This window comes from Chanodichthys erythropterus, chromosome 2, assembly GCF_024489055.1.
Source record: "Chanodichthys erythropterus isolate Z2021 chromosome 2, ASM2448905v1, whole genome shotgun sequence".
In the NCBI taxonomy this organism is placed as follows: Eukaryota; Metazoa; Chordata; class Actinopteri; order Cypriniformes; family Xenocyprididae; genus Chanodichthys; species Chanodichthys erythropterus.
The window spans coordinates 16,339,046-16,359,898 of record NC_090222.1 but is presented as its reverse complement, the minus strand read 5'-3'; the positions used below and the strand labels follow the sequence as shown (position 1 = coordinate 16,359,898).

The following is a 20,853-nucleotide window of genomic DNA, read 5'->3' as shown; positions in this document are numbered from 1 at the left end:
GCTTTCAGTAGTGCATCCCAAAATGTGCCTTAATGATTTTTGAGCCATTTAAATCTCACCCGGAATAATCTCTCACGAGCCTCGTCTCCAAAGTTGTGTTTGAGCAGCAGACAGTAGAGCTGCTCCACCCCTCGCTCCAGAAGAACCGTCACAGCCTGCTCACGTGGATGAGGAGAACTCCTCAAAACAGTGTGTAACACATCCAGAATGCTGATCACCTACAGAGAGAGAGAGAACAATCAGTCACAAATCTGTGAACTCTAGTCCTACCAGAATATCCCCATAATAAGAAAGACCACAATAAATGGGAAAGTAATCATTCAAAGAAAAGATATTCTGTTTTAATCTTTATTTTTCAGTGTAATAAAATAAAAAAAATTGATTATACACAAGTCTTAAAATGTTCAGTAATGTCTTTTTGTCTTTTTCCAAAATAAAATATTAAACTGACAAAATGTTGTGTCAGTGTTATTTTAGTAACATTGATGTACTATTACAGTTTTTGTCAATATTTTCAATTAAATTTTATTTTTAATATTTTCTGTTATAATTTTAATAAAAGATTAAATTAAATTTTGTTGTGTTTTTTTGTTTTTAAAATAGGTCTGTATAGTTTTTGGTTTTAGTTATTTAGTTTTTTAGTACTTGAACTTACACTAAATGAAAATGAGAAATGAGTCACCTTGGTAACTAGCTGAAATAAAATTATTTTTTATATTTTATTTTATTTATGTTAAAGGTGCCCTAGAATCAAAAATTGAATTTATCTCAGCATAGTTGAATAACAAGAGTTCAGTACATGGAAATGACATACAGTGAGTTTTAAACTCCATTGTTTCCTCCTTCTTATATAAATCTCATTTGTTTAAAAGCCCTTCGGAAAACAGGCGAATCGCAACATAACATGTTAATATGTATGACCCCAATATTTGCATATGCCAGCCCATGTTCAAGCATTAGACAAGGGCAGGCAGTAGTAACGTCTGGATCTGTGCACAGCTGAATCATCAGACTAGGTAAGCAAGCAAGAACAACAGCGAAAAATAGCAGATGGAGCAATAATAACTGACATGATCCATGATTACATGATATTTTTAGTGATATTTGTAAATTTTTCTTTCTAAATGTTTCGTTAGCATGTTGCTAATGTACTGTTAAATGTGGTTAAAGTTACCATTGTTTATTATTGTATTCGCGGAGACAAGAGAGCCGTCGCTATTTTCATTTTTAAACACTTGCAGTCTGTATAATTCATAAACACAACTTCATCTTTATAAATCTCTCCAACAGTGTAGCATTAGCCCGTTAGCCACAGAGCATATAGCCTCAAACTCATTCAGAATCAAATGTAAACATCCAAATAAATACTATACTCTCATGATTCGATGCATGCATGCAGCATGAATGACGAACATCTTGTAAAGATCCATTTGAGGGTTATATTACCTGTGTTTAACTTTGTTTATGCACTGTTTAACTGCACTTATAGTCGAGAGCTCGGGAGGACAGTGTAATCCATTTTATTATTATTGACAAAATGTATGACAAATCAATAACATGGTGAGTCAAAATTCCATTGGAAATGCATACGGGTCAGTTTGACCCCCTTTATGAAAACTTGTGGTTAGTCATACAAAATTGTTATATTTTCCTAATCCTATGAAATTAACATTACTAAGGCTCACATACAAGATTTTAAAAAAATACTAAATACTTAAATTCATTATTATTATTATTATTACTATCATTATTATTATTTTTATTGAAGAAATCTAAAAGGATAGAATCACTGCACTCAACCGATTTTTGAGTGCGTAGATCAGTGGAAATTACAATACTTTCAAATAAAAATAATTTAAGAAATCTACAAATCATATACTATTTTGTAAACATGACCCCCTTAAGCATTCTAGAGTTAAATATATTTTAAAATATATTTTTAAAATGGTTGATCCAATGTGTCAGGCTGGTTGGGATACTCAAAGAAACAATGATCGGACACAAACAGACACTGTTTACTCTTTTCAGGAAGTCAACCTACCAGTGTCCAACTACTTACAGCTATCTGTGTGAATTTTCTGTCTCTTATGAGTTAGTATACTGCTTTTGAAGGCAGTGCCTCTGTAGGCAGAATCAGATGACTACATTTTAAACAGAGCTAGTGTGTTTGTGTGGTTCACCTGTTGCTCGTCCTGCACTATAGCAGCGTAGGCTAGTACACTCTGCAGCTCCTCAGCAGTGGGAGATTTCAGAAGGTCTTTCAGCAGAGCGAAAAGGGAGATTTGCACTGTCTGTCTCTCTTCAGACAGAGGACTGCCGTCCTTCTCCGCACTGTGTACCCCCCCAAAAAATGTATAAACATTGTCTTTCATCCACATGATGTTTAATTTTCTTAGATTTATCACCATATTCATAGTACAATTTAAACCTGAACGCACCTGTAGTGTGTCCGAACCGAGTCCAGGATGTATTGAACACCGTACCTCTTGCGAGTCTTTAGCTTGCCTTCATTGATGACAGTGGTTAAGTACTGCACATGACCTACAAACCAACACAAATACAGACAAAGGGGTTTGGTATGACATAATCAGGTAAATAATAACAGATATATCCTTTCTAGGTAAACTATTCCTTTAGAACGTGATTATCATTTGCATTTAATGCCAAAGTTGAATAAAAAACAATGGCTTATGCTATTGTGATGTGTAGCAGTTGTTTTTTTACCCAGGCAGACAGCAAAGTGGCTGTGGCTCCAGATCCTGAAGTCAAAGAGCAGGTACTGGTACAGTTGTGATAGGAGGGCGTTGTTGCCCTCGCTGGACACCTGCTTGAGCAGGAACTGACAGGCCATCAAAACGCTCATGTCCATCATACTGCTAGAGACCTGGAAAAGACAAAGAGAGGCAGAAGATAATCAGAAAGTGATTATAGCCATCCATCAATTAGAATTTGTATTCAAAATAGTTTTAAAAAGTGATTTTTGAGAAATTTAAATCAACACCTAAACAAACAATTTTGTCAATATCTGCTAAATGTGAAAAATATTGTGCTTGTATATAGTCCTGGCAGTGTAATTAGGAGAAAAAACAACATGGATTGGACCGATCCACAGGGAACCAAAACACTCTTGTAGCCAATCATCAATAGGGGGCGTATACACTCATGATGGGGGAGGAGAGAGAGTGAGCAAACAGTACATTTGTAGAAAGATAATTGGAAGTAGAAGGATTATGATCAGGCAAGAGCTTTAGGACCCATGCAAATATTGGAAAAGCTTTCCAGTGCTGGAGAGACATAAGAGAGAGAACATTGTTGTTGTTTTTTTGCTGTTTCACAGAACCAAGATATGCTTTAGTATGCTGTTGTTGAATCACATACTGGCGGCAGCTGTTATGTTACCTGTGTTGCACAGCATATTTGTTATTTTGGGGGCGGAGCAATGAATATTAAGTGTTTCTCAGAAATCGCTTACTGCACCTTTAAATGATATGATGATTAATTATTCACATATATCAATATTTGCCTAGAAAAGCCTCCAAATATGTTTACATTTCTCGTTTATAGTTAAATGAAACGCGAGACAAACTTTGATTAAAACTTGAGTTGCTCTAATGGTAGGAAAATGTTCTTTTCCCTAATTTACATATGTATCAGGAGGATTGTTTAGATGTTTTTTTTTTTTGCATTATATTTTTTAATAATAAAAATGTAATACAAAAATATATATACACTACCCTATAAAGGGGGTCTAGAAGTTTTTTTTTTTTTCAACAATGATGCATTTAATTGATCAAATGTGACAGTAAAAACTTATACATTGATACAAAAAAAATCTATTTCAAATAAATGCTGTTCTTTTTAAGTTTCCATTCATTAAAGAATCCTGAAAAGAATGTTTCCATAAACATATTAAGCAGCACAACTGTTTTTGTACCGCATTTTGCGATATCGAATAAAAAAATGCTGGATGGAAATGCCAAGATGCTTATAAACTCTAAAAATGTGCATAAAAAAATGTATATGCTCAATTGAGGCAGATTTTTTTTTTTATCCGATAAGAAGACAAGGGCATAAATTACAATGGAAACATTAAAGGGTTAGTTCACCCAAAAATTAAAATTATGTCATTAATGACTCACCTTCATGTCGTTCCAACCCCGTAAGACCTCCGTTCATCTTCGGAACACAGTTTAAGATATTTTAGATTTAGTCCGAGAGCTTTCTGTCCCTCCATTGAAAATGTATGTACAGTATACTGTCCATGTTCAGCAAGGCAATAAAAACATCATCAAAGTAGTCCATGTGACATCAGTGGGTTAGTTAGAATTTTTTGAAGCATCGAAAATACATTTTGGTCCAAAAATAACAGAAACTACGACTTTATTCAGCATTGTCTTCTCTTTCGGATCTGTTGTCAATCCGCGTTCATGACTCTGCAGAGACGCTGCTGATATAAGACGCTGCTGACGTGTTATCTGGTGCTCATTATAAATATGGCTGAGCAAAAAAATGCAAGTCTTCCTCTGTGTCGAAATCCTTACACGTTTGCGAAGGTTGTTTTGTTTACAGCGTGCGTCTCCCTCAGACTGTAAGAAGCTCTGGCGCACCAGATAACACGTCAGCAGCGTCACTGCGGAGTCGTGAACCACACTCCGGAGCAGAAGGGGGCGGTAATGAACCAATAAGCTGGATGCCAACCGCCGTAAAACAGGAAAGAAAAACAAGCGGGAGTCGTGAACGCGGATTGACAACAGACCCGGAAGAGAATACAATGCTGAATAAAGTCTTTTTTTACCCAGTTTTTGTTATTTTTGGACCAAAATGTATTTTCGATGCTTCAACAAATTCTAACTAACCCACTGATGTCACATGGACTACTTTGATGATGTTTTTATTACCTTTCTGGACATGGACAGTCTACCGTACAAACATTTTCAATGGAGGGACAGAAAGCTCTCGGACTAAATCTAAAATATCTTAAACTGTGTTCTGAAGATGAATGGAGGTCTTACAGGTTTGGAACGACATGAAGGTGAGTCATTAATGACATAATTTTCATTTTTGGGTGAACTAACCCTTTAACAGAATAAATCCCTTGATGCACAACAAAAAAACTCATATGACTTTGCCTCAACAGTGGATGTGATTGGATAACTGGACTAACCAGCGGACCACAGCATCTCAACTGTTGGTTTAATCATTCTGAAATGCCTGAGCCAAAGTCTATCATCAGAAAGATTTGGTGTAACGGCCTCCCAGAAATGCCTCACACGAATGTGTTCCCAAACACCAGGCATCCGAACGCAAGCTAACATCACAGCATTTATTGCATTTTGTCTGCAAGCTCTGAGATGCAATTCATTCCCAGATTGCAGAAACTTCCAATTTTATTACACATATTTTGTGCCAAGTTCCCAGGAAGTGATGATTTTGTTCTCTTGAACACATGGGATGTTTTATGCGATATTCCAAGTTAAATTCAGACTTTTGGATGGAAACATAGCTACTGATAATATTAAATGTTCCTTGAGCAACAAATCAGCACAATGATTTCTGAAGGATCATGTGACACTGAAGACTGAAGTAATGATACTCAAAATGCAGCTTAGCAATCTAAGGCATAAATAAACATTTTAAATATATTAAAATAGAAAAGAGTTATTTTTGTAATAATATGTAATAATATTTATAATAGTTTTACTGTAATAAATGCAGTAAGACTTCTTTTTAAAAACATAAAAAAATACAGACCACATACTTTTGAATGGTAGTGTAACTATTAATAAAAAATTATAAAAATGTTATTTATATATATATATATATATATATATATATATATTTTTTTTTTTTTTTTTTATTTAAGTTGTTTTAACTTAATGCTTGTCCTAAATTTATGTATATAATTGACAGCCTGACTATTTATGTCTGAGGATGGTATACTCATGTAACTGTGTGGGTGTGAGTGTACTTTTCAACTCTCAAACTCAGACTCCTCTTCAAAGGATTTCACAAGCCTGTCAAGTCACAGTACATCAGAAGCAGATTAGATACGACTTTTAATTCTGCGGAACAATATAAGCCACAGCTGAGCCTAATGATCCGCAGCGGATCAGCATCTGTTTCCATGAACTTCAGCTGCTGCTTAATTACATGCTGTATCACAGCTATCATTTTCACTTATCAACTTCTCATCAAGTTACCTGAGCGCCAAATAACTGATCTTTATCTAATCGCTAATATAAAGACAACTACGCAGCTTCTACACATTTTAAACTTTTCTTTATATTGATTACGTGTTAAATGTCAAACCGAAATAGGATTGTGCTGTTTCGCTGCACGTGTGAACTCTTGATTTGAATGCATTTACGTCAGACACTCAAACACTGCTTGTTAATTTCTTGAAAGATTCCTGGCACCAGATAAAACCTTAAAGCATGTGAAACTGTGGTTGTGTGTGCGTATTGTGCAATATCATGAGATTGTTAGCACAAGTGTTTCCTAACAGGATGCTACGCCTTGAAGTCACATACACCAATATGTCCTGTTAGACGTCCAGACGCCCTCTCTATTGACCAGTGTGCGTACCTTGCCGAGCATGGATCCGATGATGGGCGGCCCGTGGCACTGGAGCAGACTCTCCTGATTGGCTGGGTGGTTGCGCAACATGTTCTTAATCATCAGTAAAAACGCTGCCACGCTGTTCTTCTCTAAACGGCCCTCTAACACATAAACACACATACACCAGCAATCGGTTTTATATTAGTGAACACTGACAAATAAATGCAACTGCATTACATGAGAAATCAACAGCCAAAGGTAATATAAAGTTCAATAACAGTACACAAAAAACACAATCTTGCATGCAACCTCTTGAGCAGGCATATACACACATATGCAAACATTTAAACACAACTTCATGAATCACTGACTATGAGCAAAAACAGCATGCTTAGTAAATATCAATGATGACTCATGCTGCAATTACAGAAAAAATGTACATCATCAATCTGCTCAGCAGCTCAAAGCGCCACATAACAAGCTGTTAATAGTTCATGCTATAATGCTGCAGACTGAAAACAAATCCCAAAAAATAATAATAAATGATATTTTGCATTTAAAAAATCTGATTAATGTCACAATGAAAAAATTTATTGTGTATATAAAAAATATTTTATGAGAATTAAATATTTTCCACAGATTTCTCACTTTAATGAGTCAAAATGTTTTACGTGCAAGTCTGTTTGTAATTCTCAATGGTGATTTAATTGTATTTATCTCTACAATTACTGTAAAATGATTTTTTTTATTTTCCAACAAATACTACTATGTTCAATAACTCGAAACACTTGTAATTTATAAATATATATACATATATAAGGGTTAGATCCGGTCCTTGAATCTGACTGTTCAATAGCTGTGCTTTATTCACAATAAAACACGGCTATGACCGCTTCACACAACGGTTATGTGTATCACTACACAACACCCTTAGCAACCACTCTTAAGCCACGCACACACTTAACGATTGTAAGGCCGATTATGAATGCAAATTGATACTTATGACTGATCGCGCTCAAACGCGTCCAGTCGCGTTCTGTCTGCGATTACAGTCGTGTTCAAATTCCATGTGTAAGTATATAAATCTGCTTCAGTCGCAGGAAACAATCGGTATGTGTGTTCAGTTCATTCTTAGAATGTTTCAGCTAATCGTTAGGTGTGTCCCCGGCTTTAGCAACGTAATCTGTTTGTACTCAGTTGTAATTGTTTAAATGTCCGATGTATTATCTTGTCCTTTTAACAGTTAAGGGGTTTTCCCATGACTGACAGCGCTAGTCAAAGCATTTGTCAGGTGCGTCTTGTTCCGTGTTAACAACAATTTAGTCTTTTCAATGTAAAAGTCTTCGCTACTGACTGACACACTCATAAATAGTCTTTGCTGCCATCTAATGGCGTAATAATGTTACTTCTGTTGCTGTTCACGGTCAGGGACTATTTTTTCTGGCGGAAGGAAGGCTTTTTGTGAAACTTTACTTTGTGTGTATATTATATATATACACACACACACACTATAATGCGCCACTTTGGTTTGCAGTGGTATTGAGACATAATATAACAAAAACGTTGAATAACTAACTGCATAAGTGTGCACACTAGGGATGCTCACATTGACCGTTTAACCGTTAACCGAAAGTAAGAATTTTAACTGATTAATACTATCGGTTAAACGTTTTTTTTTATTTTTTATTTTTTATTTATTTATTTTTTTTTTTTGCTGCATGGTTAAAGAAAAATATGCTATATATACATATATGCTTATTTGTTAACTCACGGGGCGTTTCACACGTACCAGACATATTTCGCTAAGCAACAAGCAAAATGAAGCGAGCGAAAAGAAGTACTGACCATTTCGATAGAAAGGGTCAGGCGCGCTGTTGGCACGGGGGACAGGGGGGTCAGGAGGACCCCCGCACTTTTGATAAGGGCTGCTTCAATCAGTCACAATATATCATCTTTTAGCTTAGGATATTTTCTTTCAAATCTGTTGTTTATCTGTTCTATGCTGCTGTTTGCATGTTAAAATAAACCCGTGGAAGACACAGACACTCGTCAATTGTATTTTTTATTTAATGTCATAGCCTATATATGTCATATTTTCATCATATAGGCTATACAATATTATAATCTTATCAGTTAACGGTTAATAATCGGATAACGAGCGTCGGTTGTCGGTCGAGAAATTTAACCGAAATGAGCATCCCTAGTGCACACTAATACTTAGTTAATTAGTTGAATCACCCCTTTGATTTTTATTACAGACAGACAAACAGACAGATAGATAGGAGATTTTATACATTTTGATATAGCAGAATACTGACCAGATGACTTCCCTAGTGGCAGCAGCATGCCGGCAGGACCCCTGGAGGACGTGAGCTCTGGCCCGAGAAGATCTGAAGTCTCCTGACCTACTGTCTCGCCCTGATCCAGTGAACATACCTGCTCCAACAGGGGCAGGAGAGCCCCCATCCCACCTACTGAGCTCAGCACATCCTACACATAAGACAAGATAATAAAACTTAATTAGCAGTTACTGCTCCTGTAGGGATGTATGAGCATGAGCTTTGTTCTAGAAGAACGTTTTAAATACACACATTTCCAAACACTGGTAAACAAAGGGCCGTACTGATGGCAGGATTAGATTAATCATTCTAATCATAAAAGACAATGAAGCTCAGTGACAGATACATACTTTGACGTCCCAGTTCACCACTCTGTGACCAGTCAACCTGCCATCGTACAGATGATTGGGTGACAGATCCAAGCAGATCTGACTCTTAAAGGCCTACAAGACAAAAAAAATGTGGGCAATCCTTCAATATAAGCAAGATATTATTATCATCATAATATATACAGTGGGGTTCAAGGTCTATCTTGACTGAAAATCTGGGATTCAAAATATAGTTTTTAAAATATTATTAATATTACATTACATAGTATCATCATTTATACTATATCCTGTTTATAGTCAAAATAGTGTAGATATGATTATACATTTGAAATATTATTAATCATTTTATATAGATAGACACACACACACGCTTGACACCATCTGAACCAAATAAGTTTATATTGGTCTCATCAGACCACAGGATATGGTTCCAGTAATCCATGTCCTTAGTCTGCTTGTCTTCAGCAAACTGTTTGCAGGCTTTCTTGTGCATCATCTTTAGAAGAGGCTTCCTTCTGGGATGACAGCCATGCAGACCAATTTGATGCAGTATGCGGCGTATGGTCTGAGCACTGACAGGCTGACCCCCCACCCCTTCAACCTCTGCAGAAATGCTGGCAGCACTCATACGTCTATTTCCCAAACACAACCTCTGGATATGACGCTGAGCACGTGCACTCAACTTCTTTGGTCAACCATGGCAAGGCCTGTTCTGAGTGGAACCTGTCCTGTTAAACCGCTGTATGGTCTTGGCCACCGCGCTGCAGCTCAGTTTCAGGGTCTTGGCAATCTTCTTATAGCCTACGCCATCTTTATGTAGAGCAACCATTCTTTTTTCAGATCCTCAGAGAGTTCTTTGCCATGAGGTGCCATGTTGAACTTCCAGTGACCAGTATGAGAGAGTGAGAGCGATAACACCAAATTTAACACTCCTGCTCCCCATTCACACCTGAGACCTTGTAACACTAACGAATCACATGACACCGGGGAGAGGAAATGGCTAACTGGGCCCAATTTGGACATTTTCACTTAGGGGTGTTCTCACTTTTGTGGCCAGCGGTTTACACATTAATGGCTGTGTGTGGAGTTATTTTGAGGTTAAAGCAAATTTACACTGTTATACAAGCTGTACACTCACTACTTCACATTGTATAAAAGTGTCATTTCTTCAGTGTTGTCACATGAAAAGATATAATAAAATATTTGAAAAAATGTGAGGGGTGTACTCACTTCTGTGAGATACTGTAGATAGATAGATAGTTTTTTTTTCTTGAACTTTAGACTTTTGAACCTTACTTTATATTATATTTATTTTATATTACTATCATCATAAATATACAAGACAATCAATCAGATGGATGGGAAGATAATTACCTGTGGGGTATAGTATAACACTAGTTTACTGTTGACTTCTGACGGCTCACCATCAGCTTTGAAAAGAGATACATTATTGGGACCTGAAAAGCAGAACGAGAGAAGCAGAAATAGACATACTTTAACACTTGTTTCTTTGTGGTTGGAACTGTGAATTTATGCTTTATTTGTGGTAATGTAACATTCATACCTGCAATGAACAAGGCTCGTGCCTGAGCAGGCTGCAGAGCTTCATGGCAGATGAACGCCGTGGCTAAAAGGCCACCCAGTGATGTAGGAGAACCCCACGCGGTGTCCTGTAGCCCTGCTGGGATGGTGTGGACCGGACTGTCACGACTCACACCCGGCCTCCCCCCTGTGGCTGCTGCAAAGGATGCTGGGAAGGACTGGGAGCGCGCAAGGGTGGGTGGCCCAGTATGAGCTGCAAATGCCATCTCGGAGGGAGAGTGGGATGGGTTGGTCAGGGTTGGAGAGGTAGTCATAGTGGTAGTGGTCCGGTGACCAGCTGATCCAATGCAACAGGAAGTGAAAGGCTGAAATGTTGAAAGTCAAAAAGACCAATAAAACAAAACATATTCATAAAAAAAATAAAACTACTGCAAACAATAACATTTTCTCACCTCATTCAGAGAAGGAAAGCGCAGGGGTGCTGTTTTACACTGCACTCCGTCCACATAAACAGTGACCACATTCTGTCCAAAAGGTCGACGGCCAGGAACGTGAACTATGGCTACTGAGTGCTAGAGTGAAGAAAAAGAAGGGTAAGAATGAGACTTTGAATATAGACAGTGGACTTATGCAGATCATTTTCAACTTTACAGTACCAGTGTTGTTTTTGTTAACTAAAACTATGAAAAATCATTTTTGGTAATTGAAATAAATGAATTATCTGTAAGATCACTAACCCAGGCACAGTCATTGAATGGGTGTTCTGGCAAGGAAACTGCCATGTACTCCTTTTTAGTACATACTGCAACCACCAAAACTTCTTCTGTGGTGAAAAAAGCTTCAAAGCCAGTTCCGCTTGCTGTGAAGAAACTACACACAGGACACAACAAAGCTTTAAAATGTATAAATACACACAGAATCGTATCAGTATTTTTAGTTATAGATTAGTACAGGTGTACTAGACTCATACAGGCACACAATATGTAAAAACCTTTTGTCACAAGTAGGCCTGGGAAACACATTGAATATTCTCTACTTCCTCGCTATGATTTTGTTTGCCATATAGAATTGTGAATATTGCAAATATTTTAACAAATTACAGTCATGGGAGTGCTAAGACACATCATCTTTAAAATCATCTCTGATTCAAACCTCAGTACCCCATTGTTGTTATAGTTAAATTCCTAAGTTGTAATTAATTGATGCAGACAAATGACAATGATCTACTGCAGATGCACGATATACATGTTTTCATAAACATTTACATAATATGTAAAATGTACATAATAATGTTGTGATGCCTAAACTAACCTGTTACATTAAAATCAAGTGATTTTAGTTTTTTAGTTTTTATTAATAATAAAAATGTCAAACCTGTAAAGCTGTTTCCTGCGTGGTCCCATAGCCATGCGAACTGTATTATCCGGGTGTGTCAGGTGGGATTCGGAGTAGTGGTGCTGGGGTGGAGGAAAGTCTGTGTTGAGGCACAGCCAGGCGTGGAAAGCAAACGCACTCCCTGGCCAGCGTTGTATAGCTGGCACCATAATACCCGCCATAGGGGGCGTAAGGTCAAAATACTGCAAAGCGCTGCACGCGCCCTCCCCACGTGCCGCCATGGCGGAAAGCACCCTTACAACGCGCCCGCAGTATGGGTGAGGGGGAGCCCTGGGCTCAGTCCGCAAGAGCTTCAGCAGACTCTTCAGTTCACAGGGCCGTAAAGAAAGAGATCCCAAGTCTTGAAACAAGCCCAGGAGGGCGTCCGCACACTGCCGGTCAAGCCGCTCCGGGGGTTCAGAAAGCACCTCCAGCACAGCGCCCACTAAGCCCGCTTCGACGGCTACAGTACGGCAGGACAGAGTTCCTCGACACACTGCCGCCAGCCACTGGGACACCAGCAGCTGCAGAGAGCGAGAGCCCAGATCAGGCAACCACTGCAGCAGCAGGAGCAAAGGCTGTTCGTTACTGATGCCCAACTGCATGGCCTGGGAATACTCTCCTTCAACAGCCTGAGAGAAAAAAACATGAAGAAAGAGGAAGGAAAAAGCAAAAAATGTTGAAGGATACAAGTTTTTTGATAGCACAGTGATTCACTGTTGCATCCAAAATTGCATACAGCTTAGTGTATATGTTGAAGAACTTCTTGACGTTGTATAAGTATGCATGTGTGTAGTATGAATTCAGTGTTATTTTAGTGTCAATTACAGAGTATTATAGCAAAGACTACATAGTGTAGCAGTAGATTTTTCATCTACTATTTTTTTGAATACTGTGTTATGGACATGCTACTCATTTTACATTGCTTTCTGCATACTATATATATATAATATATTATATATATATATATATATATATATATATATATATATATATATATATATATATATATATATATATATATATATATATATATATATATATATATATATATATATATATATATATATATATATATAATATATTATATATAATATATTATATATATATATATATATATATATATATATAATATATTATATATAATATATTATATATATATATATATATATATATATATATATATATATATACATATATATATATATATATATATATATATATATATATATATATATATATATATATATATATATATATATATATATATATATATATATATATATATATATATATATATATATATATATATAAATAAAGCATTTTTGAGCATTTATTTAGTTAGTCAGTTAGTTATATTAAAGCATTTTTTTGAGCATTTTTTTAAAATTTGAATCAAAGTTATCCAAAACATGCAGTGTTGTGAGGACTCCAGGGCTGGGATTGAGAATCAGTACAGTATTACAGTTAACAACAACAGAAGTTGTTAAAATACAGGTAAAATAGCAAGAAGCCTAAATATTAACACACATCATACATTAAACTTTTTACAGGTACAGCTTTCATTCTGTTCCTCACACAATTTCTACTGTATGGCTTCAGTAGGCTTTAAAGGTGCTGTATGTGATTTCTCAAATTCTCAAACGCTAGCCCAATCGCCACTGGCATGCGAGGCGAATGCACTAACAATGACCCTAAACAACTCATTCTCTAGCGGCTGTCAATGTGCAGAAGTTTACCACTAGCTGGCCACTGTTACACACACACAATGCGAGTGGATGTCTGTTTAACACAGCTGACGTGCAACAAAATGCTTCATGAAAAATAAAGAGCAGTTGATGAACGAACAACAAGGAAGCACATAAAATGAACGTACAGTACACAAGAGTAAATACAAACGCATGTCCTAAAGCGCTTGCCCAGTCATAAACCTTCATTCCAGTGATATTCTTTTGAGCTCTTTTGTATTGTGTCCCATCTCTCGTTCTGCAGTTTATTTTTCTTATTTTCAAATCTCCCTCTTGCTCGACTGTCATACGCCACCTAATGCTGATTGATTACATGTTTGTTGTTGGTATCGGCCTGACTAACTTCCAAACAGTGTATTTGAAATAATACCGAGTCCATCTTTAAATATATAATAATTATTTAATAAATTATTACTTTGACAAAAAAAAAAGAAGTCAATTCAAATTCAATTCTGTTCAAATATTATGGAATTTGGCTAGTCATGTGATTTCAAGATGGCCCGCCCCATTAGGTGACCCCCTCTATGTAAACTAAAACTGCTTTTAATAGGCTACTGATATTATAGGAGTCTTCATATCATGTGAGTGTACATTATTTTAATTATATGGTTAACAAGCACTTTTTATTACATTATGTATAAAAATACTGAATATTTTAGCCGACTAAAATGGCAAGAGGGAAGGAAATGATGTCAGACCATCTTTGACAGCAGTTAGAGTTAGGCTGCGTTTAACTCCACTTTTAGACATAGACTCGCGAACTTCCCTAAGCACCTCCCCTCTGGGAAATCCCAGCTTCCATTTTGAATGCATTCATCATCAAATGCGAGGGAAGTTTATTTGGATAGACATTAGACCCAGTCTACTCAATATGTATAGTTCAGGCAGATCCATAGACCACATTGCAACACAATTGTGACGTCACAGCAGATCTCACTTCATTTACCTACCCCCCACAAAACTGTGTGTATGGTATTGAAATTAATTTGCCATTTAACAGCATATTACTTGTAGCTACCTTAAGTTGACTGTTATAGCTTATTGTATTATTATTTTTGTTTGTGTAATTTTTCTCCAACAGCCCAAGCATACATACAGGCCTATTAAATGGTGTGTAAAACAAATTCGAAAGGAAAAAACTGTAAATAATAAATCAGCTCCAGCTGCAGATTCCAAGTGATCAAGGGCTTAGGGCGTTCCAATGCAAGGGTTCCGCCAGTAGTGGGCACTTGTGCAACGTAAACGATGTACATCCGAGTGAACGAGACGGAGGGAAGTTAGCAAGTGAAGGGCATAAAAATGGACTTAAATGCAGCCTCAGTCTCTTCTCACTTACCATGTTCATCAGCTCCTGCAGGAGTCTTTTGGTGGGCTGTCCTTGACTTTTCAACACATCGAACAGCTGTGAGTAGCCAATCCGTTCCTTGAAGACCTCCTGGGAAGACAAACCACACAAAACCAGTTACATTACAATTGAACACGCATTGAATACAATGAGTATTTTCCCCACCCTGTTCCCCAAAATAAACCAATAAACAAAAGCTATTATATAAAGTAGAAATGTTTTCACATGAAATCAGGATACTAAAGGAGGGGGGGGGGGGGGGGGGGGGGTTGTTTTATAAAAAAAAAAAAAAAACTGCATTTTTCTTTAAATTTAAGTTAAATAGAAAGTCCAATCTACTATGTAAATTGATTTCAAAACACAAGGCCATCTAGATTATTTATAGACACTATGCTGCAAAGATAGAGAAAACAAAGATATAAATCTTTATTGTGCTGCAGTATAATGTTTGTTTTGCAAAGAGGGTGTTATAGAAGAACGGGGCAGCACAAACTATATTTGACCCAACAGCAAAGGAATTTACATAAAGATGTAGCATTTAAAAGAACCAGTTTAATTCTGAAAAATAGTCACGAAAAACTACTTTATGACAGTTTTGGTAGAAGAAACTTTGACTGAAATTATAAATACACTTTAAGAGAAAAAATAAACAAAAAATAGGTAATGAGATTATGATACTTTAAGACCTGACAAACAACTGTCAGTATGTACCATAGCATAAAAGAGGAAGCGCATGTCATAACGTCACCATGGGTGACCTGGTTCTGCACCACCACATCAAATGTGCAGATAAGATTAACCATATACGCACAGGGGCACATTTATCACACGCAAGCACTTTGACATATCATGCTGATAAAATGAGAGACGTCTGTGAGCTAGTTGACCTTTCAGAGACTTTAGGAGCAACATACATAAGGAACGAGAAGAGAGGAGGTGTGAGAAATGAGTCGAAGGAGACGTGTCATACCTTGGCAGAGGGCGAGTTGCTCATAATGGCAGTGAGGACTCGAATGGCGTGTACTGTGATGCAGTCAGAGCCCTTTTCCCAGACCTACACGCAAAATGCACACATCATTTAGTTCACAATCTTCACATAATCTCATATATTAAATGATTAGTTCACCCGAGAATACACATTCTGTCATTATTTCCAATAACATAGGAGACTTTTTTGAAGAACCAATGCTGTGACATTTCTGTATCTAACACCGAAATGAATGAGCTTTCAAAGCTTCAGTGAATTTCCGTTGATTAATGACTTATGTTTTGGCTTCAAAACAGAGCGCAGGTCATACGGACCACTTTTATTCTGCATTTATGGTGTTCGTAGTCCATTTTAGAGCTTGACAGACATGGTCATTATATATGTTGTAAGAATTATTGCATTAAGATTCTTCAGAATTTCTCCTTTTGACAAAAACAACAGAATATGGGTTTGGAATGACATTAGTGAGTACATAATGTCGCCGTTCAAAAGTTTGGATTTAGTAAGATTTTTTTATTTTTTTTTATTTTTTAAAGAAATAATACTTTTATTCAGCAAGGATGCATTAAATTGATTAAAAATAGCAGATTTTAATATTGTTTTTCTAACTTTTTTTTTCCAGTTTCCACAAAAATATTAAGCAGCACAACTGTTTTGTACATTGATAATAATAATAATAATAATAATAATAATAATAAAAATGTTTCTTGAGCAGCAAATCAGTATCTTAGAATGCTTTCTGAATAATCATGTGACACTGAAGACTGGAGTAATGATGCTGAAAATTCAGCTTTGCAATCACAGAAATAAATGGCATTTTAAAATATATTTAAATAGAAAAGACAATATTACTGTTTTAACTGTATTTTTTTATCAAATAAATGCATCCTTGGTGAGCATAAGGAGATTAATAAAATGACATTTTGTGTGAAAAATGTATTTTAATTAAAGAGTTTCAGAGATAATCACACAAGGTCGATAGATTCATAGTTTCTGAACATTCCTCCTTGAAGTGCAAGATTTTAATAAATATCTCAAAAACATGCAACGGTAAAGCAATTTTCTCATTAGAAATATTTATCACCACTCCACCACAAATATCCCACTGAATACCACCAAATAAAACACACACCAAATGTTTCACCCACAGCACCGCATCCAGAGTAGACATGCTAGAAATCTAGAAACACTCTGCACACTGCAAGACTACATGCAAGGTGACACAGCCTTGCAAGTACATCCAAAGAACTTCACACATACACACACGCACGCAGCAACACAAAACCACCATCAGCAGGATCCTCACCCTCAAACTCTGTGTACTGACACTGCACAAACCTTTCAAAATGTACTGGTACCATGGTATCAAATGCTACATTTTCATGTTACTATATGATTGCCATATTCATGTACAACAATGTTTCTATCGTTAACTAAATATAAATATAATATAAATATTAGATAGATATAAAAATGTTACTTAATCTTAAACTACTCAAAGTTGACATGTTTCTTTGGCAAATAGCTGTAATAAGTTATAAAATTACTAACTGAAATAAAATAAACTGAAATAGTACTAAATTACAACTATTTAAAAATATAAAAAACAAAAATAAAAATGACAAAAGAACTTAATGTACTAAAAGCTAAACTAAAACTGAATTGAAAACTGAAAATATAAATATAAATCATAATTCAAAATATTAATAAATACTATAATACTATATACTTAAAGGGTTAGTTCACCAAAGATGAAAATAATGTAACTAATTACTCACCCTCATGCCGTTCCACACCCGTAAGACCTTCTTTCATCTTTGGAACACAATTTAAGATATTTTAGTTGAAATCCGATGGCTCCGTGAGGCCTCCATAGGGAGGAATGACACTTCCTCTCTCAAGATCCATTAATGTACTAAAAACATATTTAAATCAGTTCATGTGAGTACAGTTGTTCAATATCAATATTATAAAGCGACGAGAATATTTTTGGTGCGGCAAAAAAATAAAATAAAATAACGACTTATATAGTGATGGCCGATTTCAAAACACTTCAGGAAGATTCGGAGTGTTATGATTCTTCTGTGTCGAATCATGATTCGGATCGCGTGTCAAACAACAAACTGCTGAAATCCAAGACTTTGGCGCTCCGAACAGCAGATTCAATGCGCTGATTCATAATGCTCCGATGCTTCCTGAAGCAGTGTTTTGAAATCGTCCATCACTAAATAAGTCGTTACTTAGTTGTTGTTTTTTTTGGCGCACCAAAAATATTCTCATCGCTTTATAACATTAATATTGAACGACTGTACTCACATGAACTGATTTAAATATGTTTTTAGTACCTTTATGGATCTTGAGAGAGGAAGTGTCATTGCTCCCTATGGAGGCCTCACTGAGCCATCGGATTTCAACTAAAATATCTTAATTTGTGTTCCGAAGATGAAAGAAGGTCTTACGGGTGTGGAACGGCATGAGGGTGAGTAATAAATGACAGAATTTTCATTTTTGGGTGAACTAACCCTTTAATATTAACACTGACATACAAAGGTAATAAAGTTTTTTTAATTATTTTAAGGCTTCCACATTTATGACATAATATTATAATATTCTATCTATCTATCTATCTATCTATCTATCTATCTATCTATCTATCTATCTATCTATCTATCTATCTATCTATCTATCTATCAATCATCTTTTTTTAAAATAAAAGCACAAGCACATTTTTAAGCAAAAAAAAAAAATAATTTGAATTTATTGTACATCATTTGGCATGAGAATACCTTAGAAGTCAGTCTGATGCCAGTTTTACCCTAAAATACTGAAGTTATGCATCAGCTACCATTAGAACACGAGTAATCACCATCAATCTCATTTCCAAATATCATGTATTACCATGTACCAGAGCAGCATAATGTAATTTTCCACATTTCTTTTGTTGCATTCAAGTCAACGGTGTAACTAACTGACACACGCAAAGACACGAGTACACGCATGCAGATGTTTTGCTACTGTATATTCACCTAGACAACACTGCACGTTTGTGAAACGGTGTGGAGTACGTTATGCAGAATCTAATGTTGCTCAGTCAGCAGTTATCTATCTGTGTATTTGTGCTTGTCTGCGTTTGTGTCAGTCGAGTGTAGGGTGGGTTTCCTGCTGACGAACGTCACACTGATCAGCGGTGAAGGGAAAGTACCTGCTCCACTTCAGCCTCTGTGAGCAAACGTGTAGTGAGGTCACATTGGCCCTCACACTCCACCATAAACCTGTTACTCTGATAGAGCTGCAGGACGGACACACATTCACACACCGTCACAAACAAACACATAAACAAGTGAGTCAGAGATAACATAAGCAAGCAGGAATTGAACTTACCGAGAGATAAAGCAAAAAGAAATGGAAAGGTAACAGATGAAAAAGAGAAGCTCTTTGCAATCCTCATTACACAACAGAATGCCTAGTTACAACACACGACACAAAAACCACCCAGCTTAGCCAAACCAACTGTGATTACATACAAACATATGACGCAGCACCTATATTTCATCATATGACGGAAACAGAAGCTGTGCTACAAATGTTATTCGTCACTTTGACTCATTGAGTTGTAAATTGTCTGTTATGCTCTGTTTTTTCTGTCAGTAAAATATTGTAAAGCTTGATGGGTTAATGACAAATACAACTGTCCAATCTTTTAAAAAATCTAGCATAAATGTATGTAATTGCAACATTTGTATTAATATTGGTTTCATGTGGTTTAATTTTTTTTTTCTTATATCAACTTATATGTGACCCTGAACCACAAAACCAAATAGCAATAGCCAACAATACATTATATGGGTCAAAATTATAGTTTTTTTTATGCCAAAAATCATTAGGATATTAAGTAAAGATATTGTAAAATTCCTACCGTGAATATATATAAAATATATTTTATTTAAGTAATACACATTGCTAATGACTTCATTTGGACAACTTTAAAATAGATTTCCTCAATATTTCGATTTTTTTGTACCGTCAGATTCCAGATTTTCAAAGTTGTATCTCGACCAAATATTGTCCAAACAAACCATACATCAATGGAAAGCTTATTTATTCAGCTTTCAGATGATGTATAAATCTCAATTTAAAAAAAAATTGACCCTTGTGACTAGTTTTGTTGTTATAATTAAATAAATAATTAATTTCAAGAAAAGTTTCAATTTTATGACTTAAAAATGTCATGTGGTGTAAACAAGTAAAAGGTAGTAACACATTTTTCTTAAATAATGTACACATCTTAATCATTATTGCAAAAATGTTTTTAAATATAGTTTACAGTGAAAAGTATTTTTGTACAAATATCATGAATTTTTTTTATTAATATCATTACATTTTAGTGAGTTGTACCACATGACTTTTACAACTACCTGAACTGAACTAACCTCGCCTTGCCAAAGGTCAAATTATCTAATATTTTTTAGATATTTATTGACCTTGATACACAGTCAATAGGGTCTGCAGGGATCCTCTCTATGATATAATTTCCTCTTTATGATATTTCTGCATGTTGGTCGCACCACCTGACTTTGATTTGGTAGACATGTTTTGTTTAAAAAATATTATACCAAATTACTTATTAAAA

General features: G+C 35.8%; 1 protein-coding gene across 4 annotated transcripts in view; it reads right to left on the bottom strand.

Moving 5' to 3' along the window:
* Positions 1-20,853, bottom strand: part of nbeal2 (neurobeachin-like 2) — an 84,130-nt gene that overhangs the window by 29,603 nt on the left and 33,674 nt on the right. For 3 of the 4 annotated variants that reach the window (XR_010896563.1, XM_067402479.1, XM_067402488.1), the window contains exons 10-24: positions 19,426-19,512; positions 16,206-16,289; positions 15,227-15,325; positions 12,143-12,774; positions 11,506-11,638; positions 11,221-11,340; positions 10,791-11,133; positions 10,601-10,683; positions 9,248-9,340; positions 8,877-9,048; positions 6,586-6,719; positions 2,725-2,884; positions 2,439-2,541; positions 2,181-2,331; positions 60-218 (exon numbers count right to left, since the gene is read on the bottom strand). Coding sequence is in view for 3 of the 4 variants with exons in the window: in XM_067402479.1 (XP_067258580.1) it covers positions 60-218; positions 2,181-2,331; positions 2,439-2,541; positions 2,725-2,884; positions 6,586-6,719; positions 8,877-9,048; positions 9,248-9,340; positions 10,601-10,683; positions 10,791-11,133; positions 11,221-11,340; positions 11,506-11,638; positions 12,143-12,774; positions 15,227-15,325; positions 16,206-16,289; positions 19,426-19,512 (2,553 nt within the window). In the remaining variant the exon portion in view is untranslated. The remainder of the gene's footprint in view (positions 1-59; positions 219-2,180; positions 2,332-2,438; positions 2,542-2,724; positions 2,885-6,585; positions 6,720-8,876; positions 9,049-9,247; positions 9,341-10,600; positions 10,684-10,790; positions 11,134-11,220; positions 11,341-11,505; positions 11,639-12,142; positions 12,775-15,226; positions 15,326-16,205; positions 16,290-19,425; positions 19,513-20,853) is intronic. The other variant, XM_067402496.1, reaches the window with a different exon arrangement.